Source organism: Podarcis pityusensis, assembly GCF_964106645.2.
Source record: "Podarcis pityusensis genome assembly, chromosome: 6".
Classification (NCBI taxonomy): domain Eukaryota; kingdom Metazoa; phylum Chordata; class Lepidosauria; order Squamata; family Lacertidae; genus Podarcis; species Podarcis pityusensis.
The window spans coordinates 82,015,278-82,034,409 of record NC_138030.1 but is presented as its reverse complement, the minus strand read 5'-3'; the positions used below and the strand labels follow the sequence as shown (position 1 = coordinate 82,034,409).

The window sequence follows — 19,132 nt, the reverse complement described above, 5'->3', positions numbered from 1 at the left end:
ACAAACATTCTGTGAGGTGAGTGAGGCTGAGAGACTTCAGAGAAGTGTGACTAGCCCAAGGTCACCCAGCAGCTGCATGTGGAGGAGCGGGGAATCGAACCTGGTTCACCAGATTACGAGTCCACCGCTCTTAACCACTACACCACGCTGGCTCCTTTAACCCTCCCCCCCACAGTTTTCTCAATGAAAATGACCCTCCCCCCCATTGCTATTTGCCTTGCTGGGGGAAACCTACTGGTGCAGGAGTGTGTTTGATGGGGGAAATGGCACAGGGGAAAGGGTTAACTGGGCTCCAGCACTGGGGTCCTGATATGAATCAGGATAATCTGCAGCTCGATTTTATCAAAAGAAAGAAATCAAAGAAATGGGAGATCTGATCACAGATATCATTTGGAGTTCAACACTGGGCTTCACGGTGCTAGTTCTAAGATGCGGGTGGCACTGTAGTCTAAACCACTGAGCCACTTGGGCTTGCCAATCAGAAGGTTGGCGGTTCGAATCCCCATGAAGGGGTGAGCTCCGTTTCCTCTGTCCCACCTCCTGCCAACCTAGCAGTTCGAAAGCACACCAGCACAAGTAGATAAATAGGTACCACTGGGGCAGGAAGGTAAACAGCATTTCTGTGTGCTCTGGCACTCGTAATGGTCCTCTCTGGTTTCCATCATGGTGTTCAATTGCACCAGAAGTAGTTTAGTCCTGCTGGCCACATGACCCAGAAAGCTGTCTGTGGACAAACGCTGGCTCCCTCAGCCTGACAGCGAGATGAGCATCTCAACCCCATAGTCGCCTTTGACTGGACTTAACCGTCCAGGGGTTCTAGAATGAGGAGGATGGGGAAAATATTAGGAACATTGGTCATATTTCTGTGATGACCTCTGCTTTTGCAGGGCCAGCTTCAAGGAGCACAATGAGGGCAGCAGAGTCAATGAAGGCAGGAACAAGATCTGGCACAACAAGACTTTTAAAAGCATGGGTCATAGCAGAAGGGGAGAGTGCCATTGGGTCTTCACTTCAGGCAGGAAAGTGTCAGGCCAGCACTGCATAAGATACACTGAATATAGCATTTGTTGTTCAGGAGTCTCTCTCTCTCTCTCTCTCTCTCTCTCTGTGTGTGTGTGTGTGTGTGTGTGTATGTTCATAAATAAGTGAACTGCCATACACATATTATCCTAAAAACACACATAAATAATATCTGTAGATACATGTTCCTGGATGCAAAAGGGAGTATCACCCTCCCACAAATCCATATTAAACAAGGATGCTAAATTCCAATACACCAAAATTCAGCCTAATGCACAGGTTCATTTGTTCTGTGCTAAAACACTGGTCTCTTTTTTGAGATAAACTACATGTTCCAAGTTCGGTACAAAAATGTCCTGTTTCCAACTTTTGTCATAATCAGTGTACCTTGGGCTATGGGTGTACCAAATTTCAGCTTTCTGTGTGGCCTACTAGTATTTACCTTGTGCCCCCCCCCCCATTTCTAGGTGGAGAAAGCAAACAGCTTTTTGCATGGTCCAGAAAGATATTTATCATACGGAGATGCACTTTGCTAACCCCTAGAGACACACAGCTGCCACATTTTCAGATATTTCTGGTAATCGGGGTGTCCTGGACTATAGAATTTCCCAGATATACATCTGAATGAGTGTAAAAGAGCCCCACCCACCTCCATTTCGTATAAATGTTCAGCTTACTGGGATTGTGGCTCGGGGAAAAGTGGAAGAAATAAGCAGAAGCTCTTCCAAAGCGGGCCAAGCCCAATCCAGGCAAAGTCAAGGCAGCTCACTTGCTTAAAGTCAAAACCCTGGACAGTTCCCAGTGCCCCCTGCTGAATGAACTATGGGGAGGGGTTATTTCAACCAAGAATGGAGGTGATTTGAGGCCTTGCATAGTCTGCTAGAGCTTATACTACATTTTGCCACATCTCCTTGACATAACAGCTCTGCTGACTTACCACGTCCAGGTTTTGTTTTTAAAAACATTATCGATTTCTTTATTTTTTATTTTGACAAATTAATAATCATAAATAATAATAAAAAATGTGCACCCCACCACTGAGACCATTCCATTGTAACTATCCAGCCTCCCAAAATGTTAACACCTCTTGCGGTGGTTTGACCCCTTTCCGTTTTAACAGTACAAATTCCACAAAAACCTTTCATATCTCTTCAAAACTATTTCTCCTGCATGTTCTCCATCTTGCCTTAATGGCACGTGTTAATTTATCATTAATAGCTATATCCCACACCAGTGTGGTGTAGTGGTTAAGAGACTCATAATCTGGTGAACCGGGTTTGCGTCCCCGCTCCTCCACATGCAGCTGCTGGGTGACCTTGGGCTAGTCACACTTCTCTGAAGTCTCTCAGCCCCACTCACCTCACAGAGTGTTTGTTGTGGGGGAGGAAGGAGAGGAGAATGTTAGCCACTTTGAGACTCCTTCGGGTAGTGATAAATCCAAACTCTTCTTCTCTATACCATTCTTCCATTTGATATTCTGCTTGCCCCTTCCACTTCCTAGCTATCATAATTAGTGCAGGTGTCAATAAATTTCCTTCATAGCCTGCGAACCTTCCACCCCATACCATGTCCAGGTTTTCAGGCACCGGCTTAGTCTACACTGTGGATGTGATGGGAATGTTCATGGGAGGCTCTTCTTCGGAGACTGAGGAAGAGCTATAACCTCAGGCTGGGAGAGCCCAGAGGGAAAGGCTGAGATTCCTGCATTGCCAGGGGTTGGACTAGCTTACTCCTGTCGTCTCTTCCAGCTCAATCCTATGATTCTATGTGCACCAAATGCACACATATTAAGGTTGCCCACCAATTATATTGAATAGCCAGTTGATTAAGAAATTGTCTTTTAACTGAATAATTGATTAAATATAACCACATTTGCATATCACTAAAGCCCTAGTAGGTGACTTTTGCATGTGTTGGAGGAAGCAAATGCAACATGCAGCTTAAGAAACAAAGACAGGAACCCTAAACACATTTACTCGGGAGTGAGACCCACTGAATGCAACGGGATTTGCAATCACTCATAGAGTTGAACGGAAGCGAAAGGCCAAGTTGTTGTTTACCACAACCAACATAAAATAAATAAAAAGAATCAAACATAAAAGGAACTGCAACTTCACTGAATACAATTGACCATCACCAATCAGTCTATTAAAGCTTTACCCCCAATCCTCATCATGGTTATTCAGAAATGAGTCCCAGTGGACTGAATGGAGCTTACTCCCAAGTCAGCCGCATGGAGGTTTCTTCCAAAAAGTAGAGATCTTTCCCAGTTAGCATCTGTATAGGAATTGCTTTTGGATGTTTTTAAACATTTTATTGCTTGTGCGTTTCCCTCCCTAGGCTCCTTTGGAAGGAAGGGCAGGGCATAAATTTAATTGACAACAATTGTGCACAGGATTATAGCTTTACTAGGTTAAACTATCCATTAAAGTTTAAATTCCTAATGTACAAGGGCACACTCGCTTTGGAATTTATAGATAATGGAAGAGCTCTTCAAAGCGCTGCTGCTGCTGTGTGCTTTGTGGCACAGAAATTACTTGCATCTTTGTTAAAGAGAAGTTGACAAACAGTAAGTGCTGGGAAGCATTTCCATTGCAGACTGCACTCTCTCAGCAGCAGCAGGCAAGCAACAAAGTTGATTTATTTCCATCTGCATCCAGACGTAATGGCTCAAGAGGTTAATATTGACCAAGGTTATGCTAAATGCCCATCAAACCACATACCATATCCAATATTTCTTTTGAAGCAGAGTAATTGAAAACTGCAAGCTCGCTGTGCTACCTTTTTAAAGACTAACCCTGCTTCCTTTGCCTTCTTTGTAATGTTGCGCGTCTAACTGCCACTCGCCGGCTTTGCTGCATCATAAGCGATCTCTCTTCAACAAGAAAAATGTCTTTCCAGTACTCCCTTAATAGAGAGAGATGGTGGTTTTTTTTTTAATAAACTAACCTTTCATGCTTAAAAATGACCATTTCAACACCGAGGGGAAAGATTTATGGACATATGCCTTGTTTTTAACAAGCACGTAAAGAAAGAAGTTTAAGATCATCTCATTCACAAAATTAAAACATTTCCCACATGTTATTTATGAAATTGTCTATTCAGAAATAAGTCAGGGGTTTATTTCCCCATACTAAATAAACTGAGCCAGATATGAATCCTGTAACACTTAGAAGGCAGGTTTCCACAATGATCACCGCTGTTTTCATGAGTCTTATAATCATTTCATTAAAATAAAACACTGCAAGCAATATGTGTGTGTGTGTGTGTGTGTGAGAGAGAGAGAGAGAGAGAGAGAGAGAGAGAGAGCACGCACCAAAGCAGCTTTCCCCTCCCTATGAACGAAAAGTCTGATTATAAGTTTTTGAACAGCTGGAGTTTGTTTTGTTTAACTCCAGTTAGCGCTGTTGATGTTGTTTGGTCTGTGAAACCACACATTAAAGGTTTTAGTTCAGATTAGCCAATTGTGATTATTGATTTGAGGCCCTTTCATCTATTAATATAGCACTGTGGAAGCCATCCTGGCTTAAGATATTTTGCTGCCTGAAGCAGAGGACCAAAAGATACACCACCTCAGCGCTCCCTTTGCCACGGAAGGGGCCAACACTTTAACTTCAGAAAGCCTCCCTGGGCTGTTTAGACATCAGTTCTTGCCTTCATCTCCCCGCTTCCCACTTAAATCCTGCTAAATTGGTGGAAGGACCATAGTTCAGTGTATTTGATTTGCATACAGATACAATCTGCATTTCCTGGTAGGGCTATGTGAGACCTCTACCTAAAACCCTGAAGAACTGATGCTGGTCTATGTAGACAATACTGAACTAGAGCAGCGGTTCTCAACCTGTGGGTCCCTAGATGTTGTTGGACTACAACTCCCATCATCCCTGAGCTCTGGCCTTGCTAGCTAGGAGTGATGGGAGTTGTAGTTCAACAACATCTGGGGACCCACAGGTTGAGAAAGGCTGAACTAGAGGAAACAATGATCTGACTAGGCATCAATAAGTTTTTTAATGTTCCTTCACTCAAGTCGACCTAGAGGGGAAGCCATTTCCACATGATAATTTCCAGAATATTTTGGATCAGCTGCCCTGAACTGTTGTGGTGTTCAGGGAGCTGCTTCCCATTCCATGTGATCCACACTAATTAGCACTGTATTTATTTCTTAGATTTATCACCATAAGATTTCGGGGCAGTTCACAGAATAAAATACAGGATAAAAAAACAAGAAAATAAGTAAAACAAAACAGCAAAACAATAATCCCCCCCTTCCCACAGACACATTTTAAAGACGATAGAATATGAATCAGCCAAAGGCCCAATTGAAGAGGAATGTTTCTGTGTGGCACCTAAAATATATATAATGAAGGCACTAGGCAAGCCTCCCTAGGTCACCACACTGTTTGAGTAAATGATGAGACTCCATCCCACTTTATTATTATTTATTTGATTTCTTTCCTGAACTTTGCCATGTTGTTGCCATGCCTCAATGAAGAGTGAAGGTAGCTTGAGAAGAAGCCAACATCATTTGTCCAATCCTAGGCGTGATCTTCTCTGAAATTTAGTAAGTCAGTTGGTCCTTTGGGGCACGTGCTCGTGTTAGCAGTATAGTTGCTTCATCTATTTTCTTACATGTGCTGATCACCCATCATGGAATCCAAGGTGGCATAAATCTGGTTTCTAGGTGGTCATCCATCTAGGCTCTGTCTAGACCAGCGGTTCTCAACCTGTGAGTCCCCAGATGTTGTTGGACCACAACTTCCATCATCCCTGAGCTCTGGCCTTGCTAGCTAGGGGTGATGGGAGTTGTAGTTCAACAACATCTGGGGACCCACAGGTTGAGAAAGGCTGGTCTAGACCAAGATCTGCTTAGCTTTAGCAAGCTTCATGTACCTTCAGACAATATCCTGGGTTCTCAACCTGTGTACTCTGTACAAGGCCGATCTTAACGTTGGGCAAGATTCCTGCATTGCAGGGGGTTGGACTAGATGACCCCTGTGGTCCCTTCCAACTCTACAATTCTAAGATTTGAAGGTACAAGAAGAAAAATAAGATTTAAGTTTGACCATTTTCTTTCACTTGAACGTTTTAAGATTTTTGCTTATTGGGGTTTGTTGTTGTTTGAGAGATTGGCATTTGTGCCATACTTGATTTCAGATCAAGAAAACATTAGCCAAAAGGATGATCAGCCATCATACCTGGTCATCTAAATTTTCAGTGTAGTATACTTTAATGAGGAGAAATACAGCACATCAGTAGATTGGCTATAACCAGAAGGAAATCTGTACAACGGGAACTGCCAAAGCAAATCCCAATTTATTTTTTTAAAAGATTGTTACAGCATATTGGGTCTCACATCCCTCAGAGCTGATGGCAAAACACCCAAAATAGACACAAAGAGGCACATATCCAATTGCCAGCCTACACCTTATTAGAAGCTTATCTAGAGCTGAACACAGCAGAAGGAGAAAGAGGAAGCAACATTGCTGCCTGATGTCCCAAGATGAAAAGTCTGCTGTATGATCAACAAGCATACTGCATATGCTAAAGAGCTGGGATCCACTCAGACTAGAGGCCCTGCTCTGGTGTAAGCATCAGAGAAAATGTTTCCTTTCATGGGGCCCACTCTACATCATCCCCGGTTCAGTCAACACTGACCTCTCTTTTTGCATGGCAGGAGTCAGGCTGAGCTGTAACAACATGGGAATGGGGGAATTAGCCTGGACTGTTTTCTAAATTAAATAGCTGTGGTTTCTACATTGTGACAGATTTCTAGAATTAGCTTGTAGGGACTAAGAAAGTATGTGTTTCCATGGGACTCAAGCTTGCTATTCTCATACTTGTTCCTCAGAACTTTCATCAGACTCACAGGGAGACAGAAATGTCCAACGTTGGCCCCTGTGATTGGCAGATAAGATCCAAAATGTATGTTGAGCGAGGAGGCCAGCAGTTCCCTTGCCCTCTAAAATTCAGGAGGAATTTTGAGTTCAGGAGGAAATCCTTCCCAATTCAGGTTTGACAACCAATAGCATGAGCATGAGCAAAACGAAAAGGGAAACAATGCTGAGGCCACAGTGTTCAAGGTAATCAATATGTTATCTGTCTTTGCCTCACACATTAGAGATGGGCCATCAGGAGAAAAACAGAACTTCTGAACAGAATGTTGTGTGATCCCTGGTGAGATTGGAAATGAGGAATGTAAGAGGTATGGGTCACAACCCTTGCCTTCCCAAAAGGACTGAAACTGAAGCATCAGAACCAGCCATTGCTGGTCTCCTAGCTTTGAATTGGGGCCAGTTATATCATATCATCTCAGACAGAAGGTAGAATTATATATCTCAATCTTTAAAAGGCTGCACTTGCTTTGCAGGATTCGTAATGCATCTTTCATAGGAGTGGTACAAACCATAGTAGTTTGCCACTGAAAGTGCCATCAGGTAGTTTAGTTTAGAATGCCAGAGCATTCCCGGTCTGTTTCGTGATATGTCCATTTTTCCATCAGTACTCCTGTTTTAAAGTTGTATTATTTTCTCTCTCTCTCTTTTTGCCATGTGAACTCAAGAGTACATTCCAGGAAGATTTGGACATGAGGAATCCAAAGGGTTTGCTGCTTTTCCTTTAGAAGGCAGCGACAACGAAAGTGTGACAATCTCAATGTTTGTCCGAACACGCAAGCCTTCTGGCTTGTTGCTGTCTCTGAAAAAAGGCGCAATCCTATTTCTTAAGGTCTGGTTGGAAGGTGGGAAACTCCTGGCATCAGGCCTAAGCTCTGACAAACTCCTTGGAACACAGCCTGTGAATGATGGAAATTTCTATTTGATATCCTTAAAAATCAAGCCAAACAAGACCGAGCTATTCCAGTCTTCGCAGAACCTGGGCTACATTTCTATCCCTGTAATAAAAATCCAGAGCGGTGATATTATGTACATCGGAGGATTACCCGACGACCAAGAAACCCATGTAAATGGTGGATATTTCAAAGGCTGCATCCAAGATTTAAGACTGGGCAACCAACCACTGGAATTCTTCCCTGTCACAACTTCATCAGATTCTGTCATCAGAAAGAGCACGCTGATCAACATTGCCCCAGGCTGCATCGGAGACAACCTCTGTCAGGTAAGGATGCTGTTTCTCAAAGTGCCGTTTCCATGTTTGCAGCAAGGAATTCTCTTTTGAACTAGCAGTGCTCCGAAAACAGCATGTGACAGTAAGAATATCTGAGCACGATATCCGAAACAGGCAGGTAAGATCAGGTTTTTGTCAAACAGCCCCACACTTTGTGGGCGCCGAGACCGCAGAAACATCTGGGAGGCTGGAAATGGCTTGAATGGCAAGGTAATGATAACCAGTTAGCAAGCCTGCTATTCATTAAGGGCAACTTGAACTCACTGTAGTTTTTCAAACCAAAATATTCTCATAATTACTGTAAAACCAGACTTTCGAAGCAGGCTAATCACATGGTATGTTACGGGCATTTGGGCCTGGCAATGGAGCCTGTAAAAATATTAAAGAAGAGAGGAATGTTGTATCACCACACAAATACAAAGGCAGCCCCTATGTGGGTTGGATCTGCCAGAAATCACACGGTCCTCATTTAACATTGCATAAAAAGTAATGGATTTATAAACAAACGCCATCTCTTACATATGTGCAAATACAAGTGGGCTGACGGAATGTGTTCTAATGTCAGTTGTGTGTTCCTGTACAGTATGTTTCATATGAAACAGCTTTTTTTCTTAGTGTCTCAAGCATTTCATGATTTATTTGTTTTTTAAAAATCGCTTACAATCATGCTGAGCACTTTTTCCTGTGCTTACCCTTCTTTCAACTTATTGTCATTATTAATGTATCATTTGACTTTCATGCAAGCACCTCAAGGTGATGTACAATAAAAGCAGATAAAAACACAAAAAAAGCAAATACGTTCAAGACAAAACAATTTAGCAAACACCTGGACACCCATGGCACAGGCCCATTCACCCAGTTGGGAAAGCTTGAAACAAAAACGTTTTCAATTCCGCCCCCCCCCCCCCAAGTGTGGGTGATGGGCTTCTGTTATATCTTGACAGGCATGCTATTCCACAGAACGAACCATCATCCCTTCAGAAAAGACTTCAAGAATGGCACATTTTCCCTAATTTACTTTCACGTCTCCTAGACATACGAAGCTTCAGAGAGAGGCACCAACTGCCTAGGCCCTTCTCCTCTGTTCTCTTCCATTTATAGCCCAATGCTGCTCTGAAAACTGAGAACCAGTTCATGCATGCACAAACATCATTTGATTTCTCACAATTTGATTATATGGCCCATGTCAACTTGCCCCAGAATCTATGAATGGGCTCAGCTGAACGGCAAGGGATCCCCAGACCTCTTTGTGAGGATTGATCTGTGATAACTCATTCACACGTGTAAATTGTCATTTGACGCTGCAGTCACCACACAAACAGCGTGAACCAGGCCTTGGTGATAAAGTAGGCAATATCACATTATCCTGGCTTCAGTTCATAACTCACAATACTACTGCTTCCCACTGAAAGTCTCCCTTCCCCTTCTACTCAATCTCTACTCCCAAACATTTGGTTTTTTCTGCTGGCTGTCCTAAGACCAAACCTAGAGAGCTGTTTTGTACATACCCTTCAACATTTCTCCAATGAAAATGGGGCCATCCGATATTATTATTATTATTATTATTATTATTATTATTATTAATACCCGCCCATCTGACTGGGTTGCCTCAGCAACTCTGGGCATCTTCTAACATACATAAACACATAATAAAATATTAAACATAAAATAAAAACCTTCCCTGTACAGGGCTGCCTTCAGATGTCTTCTAAAGATTGTATAGCTACTTACCGTATCTCCTAGGCTTGGGGAGTCACATGACTCCATACCCTCCAACATTTATCCAATGAAAATAGGGATGTCCTAAGAAAAAGTGGGACATTCTGGGATCAAATCAGAAACTGGGGTGGCTTCTGTGCCCCTGGAAAAGAGGAACACTTGGAAGGTCTGCAATCTCTACTCCCAAACATACCTCTAACTTTTCTTTTACTGCCGGCTGTCCTAAGACCGAACCTAGAGAGCTCTTTTGTGAGCTCACCAAAAAGCCGACACAACCAGCCTGTAGTCCAGCAAGGAAGAAGGCAGGAAGATGCAACAGCATCGGTTGTCTATATTAGGTGGGAGCAATTCTCCATCGTTTCAGACCAGGAATCTGTTCCAGGCTTGTCTGGAGTCACAAGGGATTGAACCTGGAATCTTTTGCACTGAAATCATGTGTGATGGCCTTTTGCTAAAGGTCAGGCCTTGATATGCATCAAACCTATGCGTGCTCAACACTCTCTAGCCAGAAAGGCCTTCTTTGTATTGTGCATTCTCTACAAAGGCTTTTTAAAGAGGAAGGTTTCAGGGCACCACCGGATTTCATGAAGAGTTGTTTGCAAAAACATTTCCCATTCTTATTTGGCAAAGGCTTTACTTGACATGCCTCCTTTCCTCCCTTTGACCACTTTCCCTTCAATCATCTCTTCTTCTTTATCTTTTGATATCCTTTCTCGTAGGACTAAGTAAAATGGTCTGTTTAAGTGGTTTTCGGAACAAAAGAAACATATCTTATCTAAGCTTGTCTGATATGATAAGGTAATACAACTGTGATAATCTTATAGAACCATAGATCTGGAAAAAAATTAAAAGTCAATTCTGCTAGGCAGGAAAATTTTCCTTTTGGTATGTCGGAAATGTGCTTTTGCAATACAGACCACTACAGAAAGCAACTGGATTGTAACAGTACCTTAAAATGGTAAAGGAGGCCTATGACACCCACAAATATCACAAAAGGAATTGATGACATCCCATGTTCCTGGTTCCTCACGATACTTAGTGAGTTCCCAGGCAGCCTGAAAATGATTGGCCCCAATCCATTAAAATTGATGGGGAAAACCTAGTCATGAATAACTGACTAGTCTCATAGCATTAGGGTTGTGTCCCAATTGTTCTAGTGAGAGTAGACTAGGCTTTCCCAAACTGTTTCTGGAGCAGGGTCTCAGCTGTTTATTTTGGACGACAACTCCCATCATCCCTAGCTAGTAGGACTAGTGTCCAGAAACAACTGGAGACCCGAGTTTGGGAAACCCTGGAGTAGACCCACTGAAATCAACGAAACTGAGTTAGTCATGTCCATTGATTTTCAGTGGATTTCCTCTGAGTAGGGCTAGCATTGGATACAACCGCTAGCTATGATTAATTGAGACCATTAATCCTGTAGAATACAGACAGCTGCCTTATGCTAAGACCATTGATACATCTGTACTGTCATCAGTTGGGGACCCTGGTTTTGACTGGAGCAGCAGCTCTGGGGAGGGGATATTTAACCCCACCCCCATCTATCCTGTTTTCCTTATCTAAAGTGCCCACAATTGTATTTGGGCACTTTTCCAGTACAGTGGTACCTCAGGTTAAGTGCTTAATTCGTTCCAAAGGTCTGTTTTTAACCTGAAACTGTTCTTAACCTGAAGCACCACTTTAGCTAATGGGGCCTCCCGCTGCTGCTGTGCCGCCGGAGCCCGATTTCTGTTCTTATCCTGAAGCAAAGTTCTTAACCCGAGGTAATATTTCTGGGTTAGTGGAGTCTGTAACCTGAAGCGTATGTAACCTGAGGTACCACTGTAGGCATTTACAGCAGCAGAGCGTGTTTTCATGGCACTTTTTAAATGAGGAAAATGAGGAAACATGACAGAGCAGTGGGCATAGGAAATAAGTCAGCCTCTTTCTTTCTCCCACAGCCACTTTCCTCGATTGCCTTGCTAGAGATGCTTGCTCACATTTGACTCCCCTCTCTCCTCTTTAGCCGAACCCCTGCCAAAACGGTGGCGCTTGCTATTCAATCTGGGATGACTTCACTTGCACCTGCCCACCAAATACAGCGGGGAAAGCCTGCGAGGAAGTAAAATGGTGCGAACTCAGTCCGTGCCCCCATGAAGCCCAATGCCAGCTGGTGCATCGAGGATTTGAATGCAAGTATTCCCCTCTCCCCCCCCCCTGAAAAACCCTAACGCCCAACCCCCATCTCCTTAACTTTGAGGGACTAAGGCAGAACAGGGTTAATTTTTTCCACAAGTGTTTCAGGCTTTCCCAATCCTTGTGATGCATTTATTGGGGCATTTGTTGCTGTACATAGCACCACTCTGAAGTTGAGTGTTCCTTAGCAACTTCATTCGCCTTATACTGCAGGAGAGAATTTGCTAAGCAGTAGCATTACTGGGTGCAAAAACAGGTAGGCATTAGGGGGACGGAGGCATTGTGCAGCCACTACACTAGAAACACACTGTTAGGGGTCCCTTATAAGAACACTGGACAAAAATCCAGTCATTTATCCAGGCATCTCTGTTGCCTTTTCAGCACCCGCTAAACCAGAGGTGGATTTAGGGCCGCATGACTCATTCCACCACACTGGGCACTGAGCCTAGAGGGCGTTGCAGGGTGCTGCGGGGTGCGGGTGATGCTGTGGTCTAAACCACAGAGCCTCTAGGGCTTGCCGATCAGAAAGTCGGCGGTTCAAATCCTCGCAATGGGGACAACTCCCATTGCTCTGTCCCAGTTTCTGCCAACCTAGCAGTTTGAAAGCACATCAGTGCAAGTAGATAAATAGGTACCACTGCAGCGGAAAGGTAAACGCCGTTTCCGTGAGCTCTGGTTTCCATAACGGTGTCCCATTGTGCCAGAAGCAGTTTAGTCATGCTGGCCACATGACCTGGAAAGCTGTCTGTGGACAAACATCAACTCCCTTGGCCTGAAAGCGAGAAGAGCGCCGCAACCCCATAGTCACCTTTGACTGGACTTAACTATCCAGGGGTCCTTTACCTTTTTTGCAGGGTGCTGGAACTATGACATAGTGAATTGAGAACTCTCTCTCTCTCTCCATATATATCCCTCTATCACCATTTTATCTCAATCTTCCATCCATATACTGAGAGGGTGTTTGTTTGCATTTTTTATGGCTATAAAAGCAATCCAGGGCACTAAGCTATCTTGCCAGTATATAAAGGCAAAGAACAAAAAGTTAAATAAAATGTAATGTGCATGACTAAGTACACCACTCCTAGATGCTTAATGCCTTTTGCTATCTCTACACAGGTATTGCCAATGCAATTTTTAGCGGCAGGAGCAGTGCAATATTTTACAGAAGCAATGGGAACATCAGCAGGGACCTCACCAACATAACCTTTGGCTTTCGGACTCGGGACTCCGACGTAATCCTGCTTTACGCAGAAAAGGAGCCAGAGTTTGTCACCATCCGCATCCAGAATGCCAAACTTGTGTTCCAGTTGCAAAGTGGCAACAGCTTGTATACGCTGAGCCTGGCTAGCTCGCGGCCGGTGAATGATGGGATCCTGCACCAGGTGACCTTCTCAATGATGGAGCCCTTATCTCAGTCCTCGAGATGGCTCATGGATATAAATGACAAGGAAGACATCACAAGTATGGTTGCCACAGGAAACCTCAACTTCTTGAGAGAAGAGACAGATATCTACCTTGCTGACAAAGCTTTTGATAACCTGGACGGGCTCAGAGGATGCATGAGCACTGTGGAAATTGGTGGCATCCACCTCTCCTACTTTGAAACCATTGATGGTTATATGAAGAAACCACAGGAAGAGCAGTTCCTCAAGATATCGGCCAACCCCGTCGTCACTGGCTGCCTTCCACTGGACGCTTGCAGCTCAAACCCTTGCATGCACAACGGGATATGCGAAGACTTCTACTCTTATTATAGTTGCACGTGCGCCGAGGGGTGGACTGGAACCCACTGCGAAACTAACATTGATGAGTGTGCATCGAATCCCTGTGTGCACGGAAACTGCAGCGACAGAGTCGCAATGTACAAGTGCATATGTGATCTGGGCTACACGGGGTCGAGGTGCGAAGAAGACATTGACGACTGCCGGGGCCATCTGTGTGCAAATGGGGCCACCTGTGTTGACGAGATTAATGGCTATTCCTGCCTATGTGCCGGGAATTTCACCGGAAGGTTTTGCAGGTACTGTCCTGAAGCCTGATGAAGAAATTCACCCGCTACAGTATCAGTCGCTTCCGATCTCTTAAATGAGGCAGTGATTAAAAGCTGAACAAACTTCTGGGTTAGCAATTGCACTACTAAGAGTTGCATGGTGAGGAAATCAGGTAACGTCGTGGGCACCCTCAGTCTTATAAATGTCCATCATTGTGAATGGTGCTTTGCTCCCAGATAAGTGTACATAGGACTGGTTCTTTTCTAATAGCGTTTAAAGCAGGGTTTCCCAAACTTAGGTCTCCAGTTGTTTTTGGACTACAACTCCCATCATCCTTAGCTAGCAGGACCAGTGGTCAGGGATGGTGGGAATTGTAGTCCAAAAAAACCAGTGGAGACCTAAGTTTGGGAAACTTTGTCTACACAGATAGAGATTTAGCACTGAATCAGAACTAATGGTAATCAGGTTTTCCGTGGATTGTTGTTTGTTCAAATTTAGTGCTAAATTTGTGGGTTTTCCAGGGGAAAGTAGCAGGGCGAAGGCAAAACCATGCAGACTCATGCCTAGAGAGAAGTGCATAGCAAAATTTGGAGGTGTGAATTTCAAAGGATAGCTGTGTTTCAGCTCACACATTGCTTTCGAAATTGAGAATTAGGTGAGTTGACGTTAAAATCATACCCCAGTGTTTCTCAAACCTGCTGTTTGACTACATCATCCCTGACCACTGGTCCTGCTAGCTAGGGATGACGATGGGAGTTGTTTGTCCAACAGCCGGGGATCCAAGTTTGAGAAACACTGTCCTAACCAAACCTGATTTCTTCTCCATCCCTACTTACAAGGAAACATGTACAGTGAGGGGGGAAAGTATTTGATCCCCTGCTAAATTTGCACGTTTGCTCTCTGATGAAGAAATGACCAGTCCATAATTTTAATGATAGGTTTATTGTACCTATGAGAGACAGAATAACAACAGGAAAACCCCCAGAAACCCAGAAGACAAAAGTCAGAGGTTGAGGTGCAAAATAATAGGGGAAAGTGATTTTGTAGGCTTACCAGTGTTGTTTCCCTTTAGATATATACGGCTACCGTCTACAGTGTGCGGGAATGAGATCAAAAATATTACCTGTTACAACTATGGCAACTGTTCCGAGCTCCAAGGACTCTTGGAATGCATGTGCCTCCCAGGCTTTACAGGACGGCGGTGAGATTATTATAATAATCACAATTTTTTTCATATCAAATTTTTTTTTCATGCGGTAATTTGACTCACTAGAAACAGGAGCAGGGCTTTTTTTTCAGCTGGAACTCACCAGAACACAGTTCCGGCACTTCTCAGGAGGGCGCCATTGCCATTTTAAGAGAGCAAGGGAGCTGTTCATGGCGAGTCCCGGCATTTATTTTTCTAAAAAAAACAGCACTGTATCTCCAGTCAATCCCGGAAAACATTGGGTTCTAAAAAGAAACATTAGGTTCTATTCACCACTAAATAACCTTTCTCTTATTTCATTTGTAACCGAGCAACAGGAGCTCACCCCATCGCGGGGATTCGAACTGCCAACCTTCTGATCGGCAAGTCCTAGGCTCTGTGGTTTAACTCACAGCGCCACCCGCGTCCTAATGGCTAGTGTCTAATGGCTGCATTAGACAGTTTATATCAAATCTAATTTAGGCGGTGGGTGGGGTTTGGGGAAGGGGGGACCCCACAGGCAAGGCCTCTGCAACCCCTGCCCTAGTTAAGCCATCTAGCAGAGCCAAGGATTTCAGTGAGCCATTGAAAGTGGCCTCAGGCCTGTATACCTGAAGGAGTGTCTCCACCCCCATCGTTCAGCCCAGACACTTAGGTCCATGTGCAAGGGCCTTATGGGGGTTCCCTCACTGCGAGAAGTGAAGTTACAGGCAGAGGGTCTTCTCCCTTTGGACCGCCCTACCATCAGATGTCACGGAGATAAAGAACTACACAACTTTTAGAAGACATCTGAAGGCAGCCCTGTATAGGGACATTGTTAATGTTTTCATATGTGTTGGAGGGGCAACCCAGCCAGATGGGCAGGGTATAAATAATAAAGTTAATTTATACCATCGTCTTACCTTTTCCATTCACATTAGTGAGTAGTTGGCCCATGTATTTACCTTTAAAAAAATAATCTTGCAGATGTGAAGTGGACATCAACGAGTGCACCTCTGACCCGTGCCTCAACGGGGGTCTCTGCCAGAACCTGCTCAACAAATTCAACTGCATCTGTGACTTGAACTACGCCGGCGATCGCTGCGAGATAGACGTAAGCGACCTCTCCTTCTTTGTCTCTCTCTTGTTGTGGCAGAACCTCTTTCAACTTCTCTCCTACCTCATTCTGCGCATGGATGACGACCCAGCAGTGGAGTGGGGGGAACAGGACGACTACTAGCAGTCAGATTGGGGGCGTCGTTTTTAAAGCCGTCAGAGCACAATGGAAGATTGGCCAAACAAGTACAGCTAGGCTGGGAATCAGAACAGCGAGGGTAACCATAATCACACGCTGATTGAGAGAGCCAGTGTGGTGTAGTGGTTAAGAGCGGTAGTCTCGTAATCTGGGGAACCGGGTTCGCGTCTCCGCTCCTCCACATGCAGCTGCTGGGTGACCTTGGGCCAGTCACGCTTCTCTGAAGTCTCTCAGCCCCACTCACCTCACAGAGTGTTTGTTGTGGGGGAGGAAGGGAAAGGAGAATGTTAGCCGCTTTGAGATTCCTAAAGGGGAGTGAAAGGCGGGATATCAAATCCAAACTCTTCTTCTTCTTCTTGATTCTGTTTCTCTAACATTTTGAGCATATTTAAAATGTGCATTATTTGGTGCCCTGATTCTGATGGAGAGGCTGTGAAGTAGATTCTTGGTGCAGTTCAGCTTTTAATGTGAGATGAAAGCAAAACATCCCTAAAGCAAGTTTTTGATATTTCAAAAGCATCTTCTTTTTGCTCTGGAATAGCTTAGCAGTTTGGATTTGAGATACTTCCCGTTTGTATAGCGCTTTCCCACCAAATTGTGGCTGAAGTGGCTCACAGCATAACTATTCGAAACATGCTAGGTATATGGTTGTAATCCTAGTATCAGTAAATACGGAAAATGTTTAAAAGATCAATCCGTAAAATATCGTGTGAAAACAATGTAAATAAGCTAGCCTCATAATAGAGTCATAGAACATTAAGAGTTGAGAAGAAATTTGGAGGTCAGAGTTCTTCCACCTTGGCTCGCTGGATGTTGTTGGGCTACAATTCCCATCAACTGTAGTCCAGTAACATCCAAAGACCAAACGTTGAAGAGGTCAGATCGGCGACATATAAATAATAATTATTATTATAGCTTTCTTATACATTATACTGTTAAATCTGTTTTAATGATTTTTGTGATTTTATTATTATTATTTACGTTGGTTGCAAATTGCTTTGTACCAAAAAGGACTTAAGCAATCAATTTAATAATCCTATGAAACTTTAAAAACCACCCTGCGATCTTCAGAAGGGCAGTATATAAATTTAATCAAAAATAATATTAATGTCTGCTAGCGCAGGAGCAAAAACAAGAGGTAAACTAACTTGTTTATTAGTTGAATTAAATCTTTAAATGATAAATCCCCCTTCCTCTTCCCACCCCAAATCACAATTTGGCTTTGGTACCAAAGAACAAATGTACCACCAATGCTCTGAAGTTCTTACAAATGGAAAAAGTCGTGTATCGTGCAATTGAGTAAAACACGTTCTCTCAGCCACCACTGATAATATAAACTAATTACTGGGCTGTAACAGGTAAACAGGTGTAATCCAGATATTTTGGAATACATCTCCCTTTGCTGGCAGAGGCTGATGTGAGTTGCAGTCCAGGGCACCAGGATTTCATTTTTATTTATTTGTATACCACATTTCAGACTACACAGCCCTCCCAAGGGGGTGTTTGCCTCATTCCTAAAAGACTCTTCACCCCTTATATTTCCAGCCAATCAATCACTGTGCTATGCCAGTGCAAGTCTCCTGAAGACCCCAGCCTATCAAGAAGTCCTTTCCACATAATGTAGAAATCGGATCTTTATTGTTGTGGCACCTGCCCTTTGGAATGGACTCCCCTTGAATATTAGACATTAGATAAGCCTTCTAAGTTTAGATCTTTCCCGGCCTACATCTTTATTGGAATAGTTTCAAAAGATGTTTTTTGTAGTTTTATCACTTGTTGTTTGCTGTGCTGGACTTCTTTGGGAGGAAGTGTAGGGTTACAGATTTATTAAATAAATCTGTATAAAATACACAATCCGTGTAAAACCAGGGCCTTTTTTTGCAGAAGGAACTCAGTTCCGGCACCTCTCAGGTAGACACCAGTGGCATTTAAGAGAACAAGCAAAGCATTCATGGCGAGTTCTGGCACCTCTTTTTCTAAAAAAAAAAATAGCACTGTCACAAATTAAATAACGCCACATTACATACAGCAATAAATAAGACCAGCAGGGGCAGGTTGGAAACTCCACACCCAGTGTACCCAAAGGCCTGGGTGAACAGATACATTTTTCACTGGTGCCGGAAACCCATTGGGATTTGTGAGGGAAGGGCATCCCACACGGTTGGAGAAGGTTGCCTTAGAGATTGTCATAGCTGAAGCATACTATTTTTTAACTCCATTACAAAAGAGCTCAGAGCTGATTGCCATAGATAAGATTTCTTTATAGGCACATAAGGGAAAGAATAGAAACTTGAACGAGAGCTAAGCACCACAAAGGGATCTACAAAAGCAAGGTGCATTTTAGGTTGGTGTAAGGAAACATGGAATTTGGAAACTTTGAACTCTCAGGGGCATTTCCCTTGCATACTGTGCTGCTATTTCACGAGATGAAAAATAGATCAAGCACAAAAACCATATAAGATAGACACGGAGCATATAAATAACCCTCTGAATATTTGTGGAGAGCTAGAAGCCTGATATCGGAGGGAAACTGTATACGTATGATGTGTCTTATGTGATCACTAACACAATACTGAAAAGCCGCATTCTAGTCTTATTGAACTGTATACATGCTGTTAATACTGGTGTTGTCAATGCAACCCTGCAGACTGTCGCTTTCTTTAACCACCTTGTCATCAAGAGCAT

General features: G+C 43.5%; 1 protein-coding gene across 1 annotated transcript in view; it reads left to right on the top strand.

Moving 5' to 3' along the window:
• Nucleotides 1-19,132, top strand: part of CRB1 (crumbs cell polarity complex component 1) — a 153,470-nt gene that overhangs the window by 107,941 nt on the left and 26,397 nt on the right. The window contains exons 7-11 of the mRNA XM_081010755.1: nt 7,580-8,133; nt 11,867-12,032; nt 13,153-14,056; nt 15,100-15,228; nt 16,180-16,306. Of these exons, the coding sequence (XP_080866881.1) occupies nt 7,580-8,133; nt 11,867-12,032; nt 13,153-14,056; nt 15,100-15,228; nt 16,180-16,306 (1,880 nt within the window). The remainder of the gene's footprint in view (nt 1-7,579; nt 8,134-11,866; nt 12,033-13,152; nt 14,057-15,099; nt 15,229-16,179; nt 16,307-19,132) is intronic.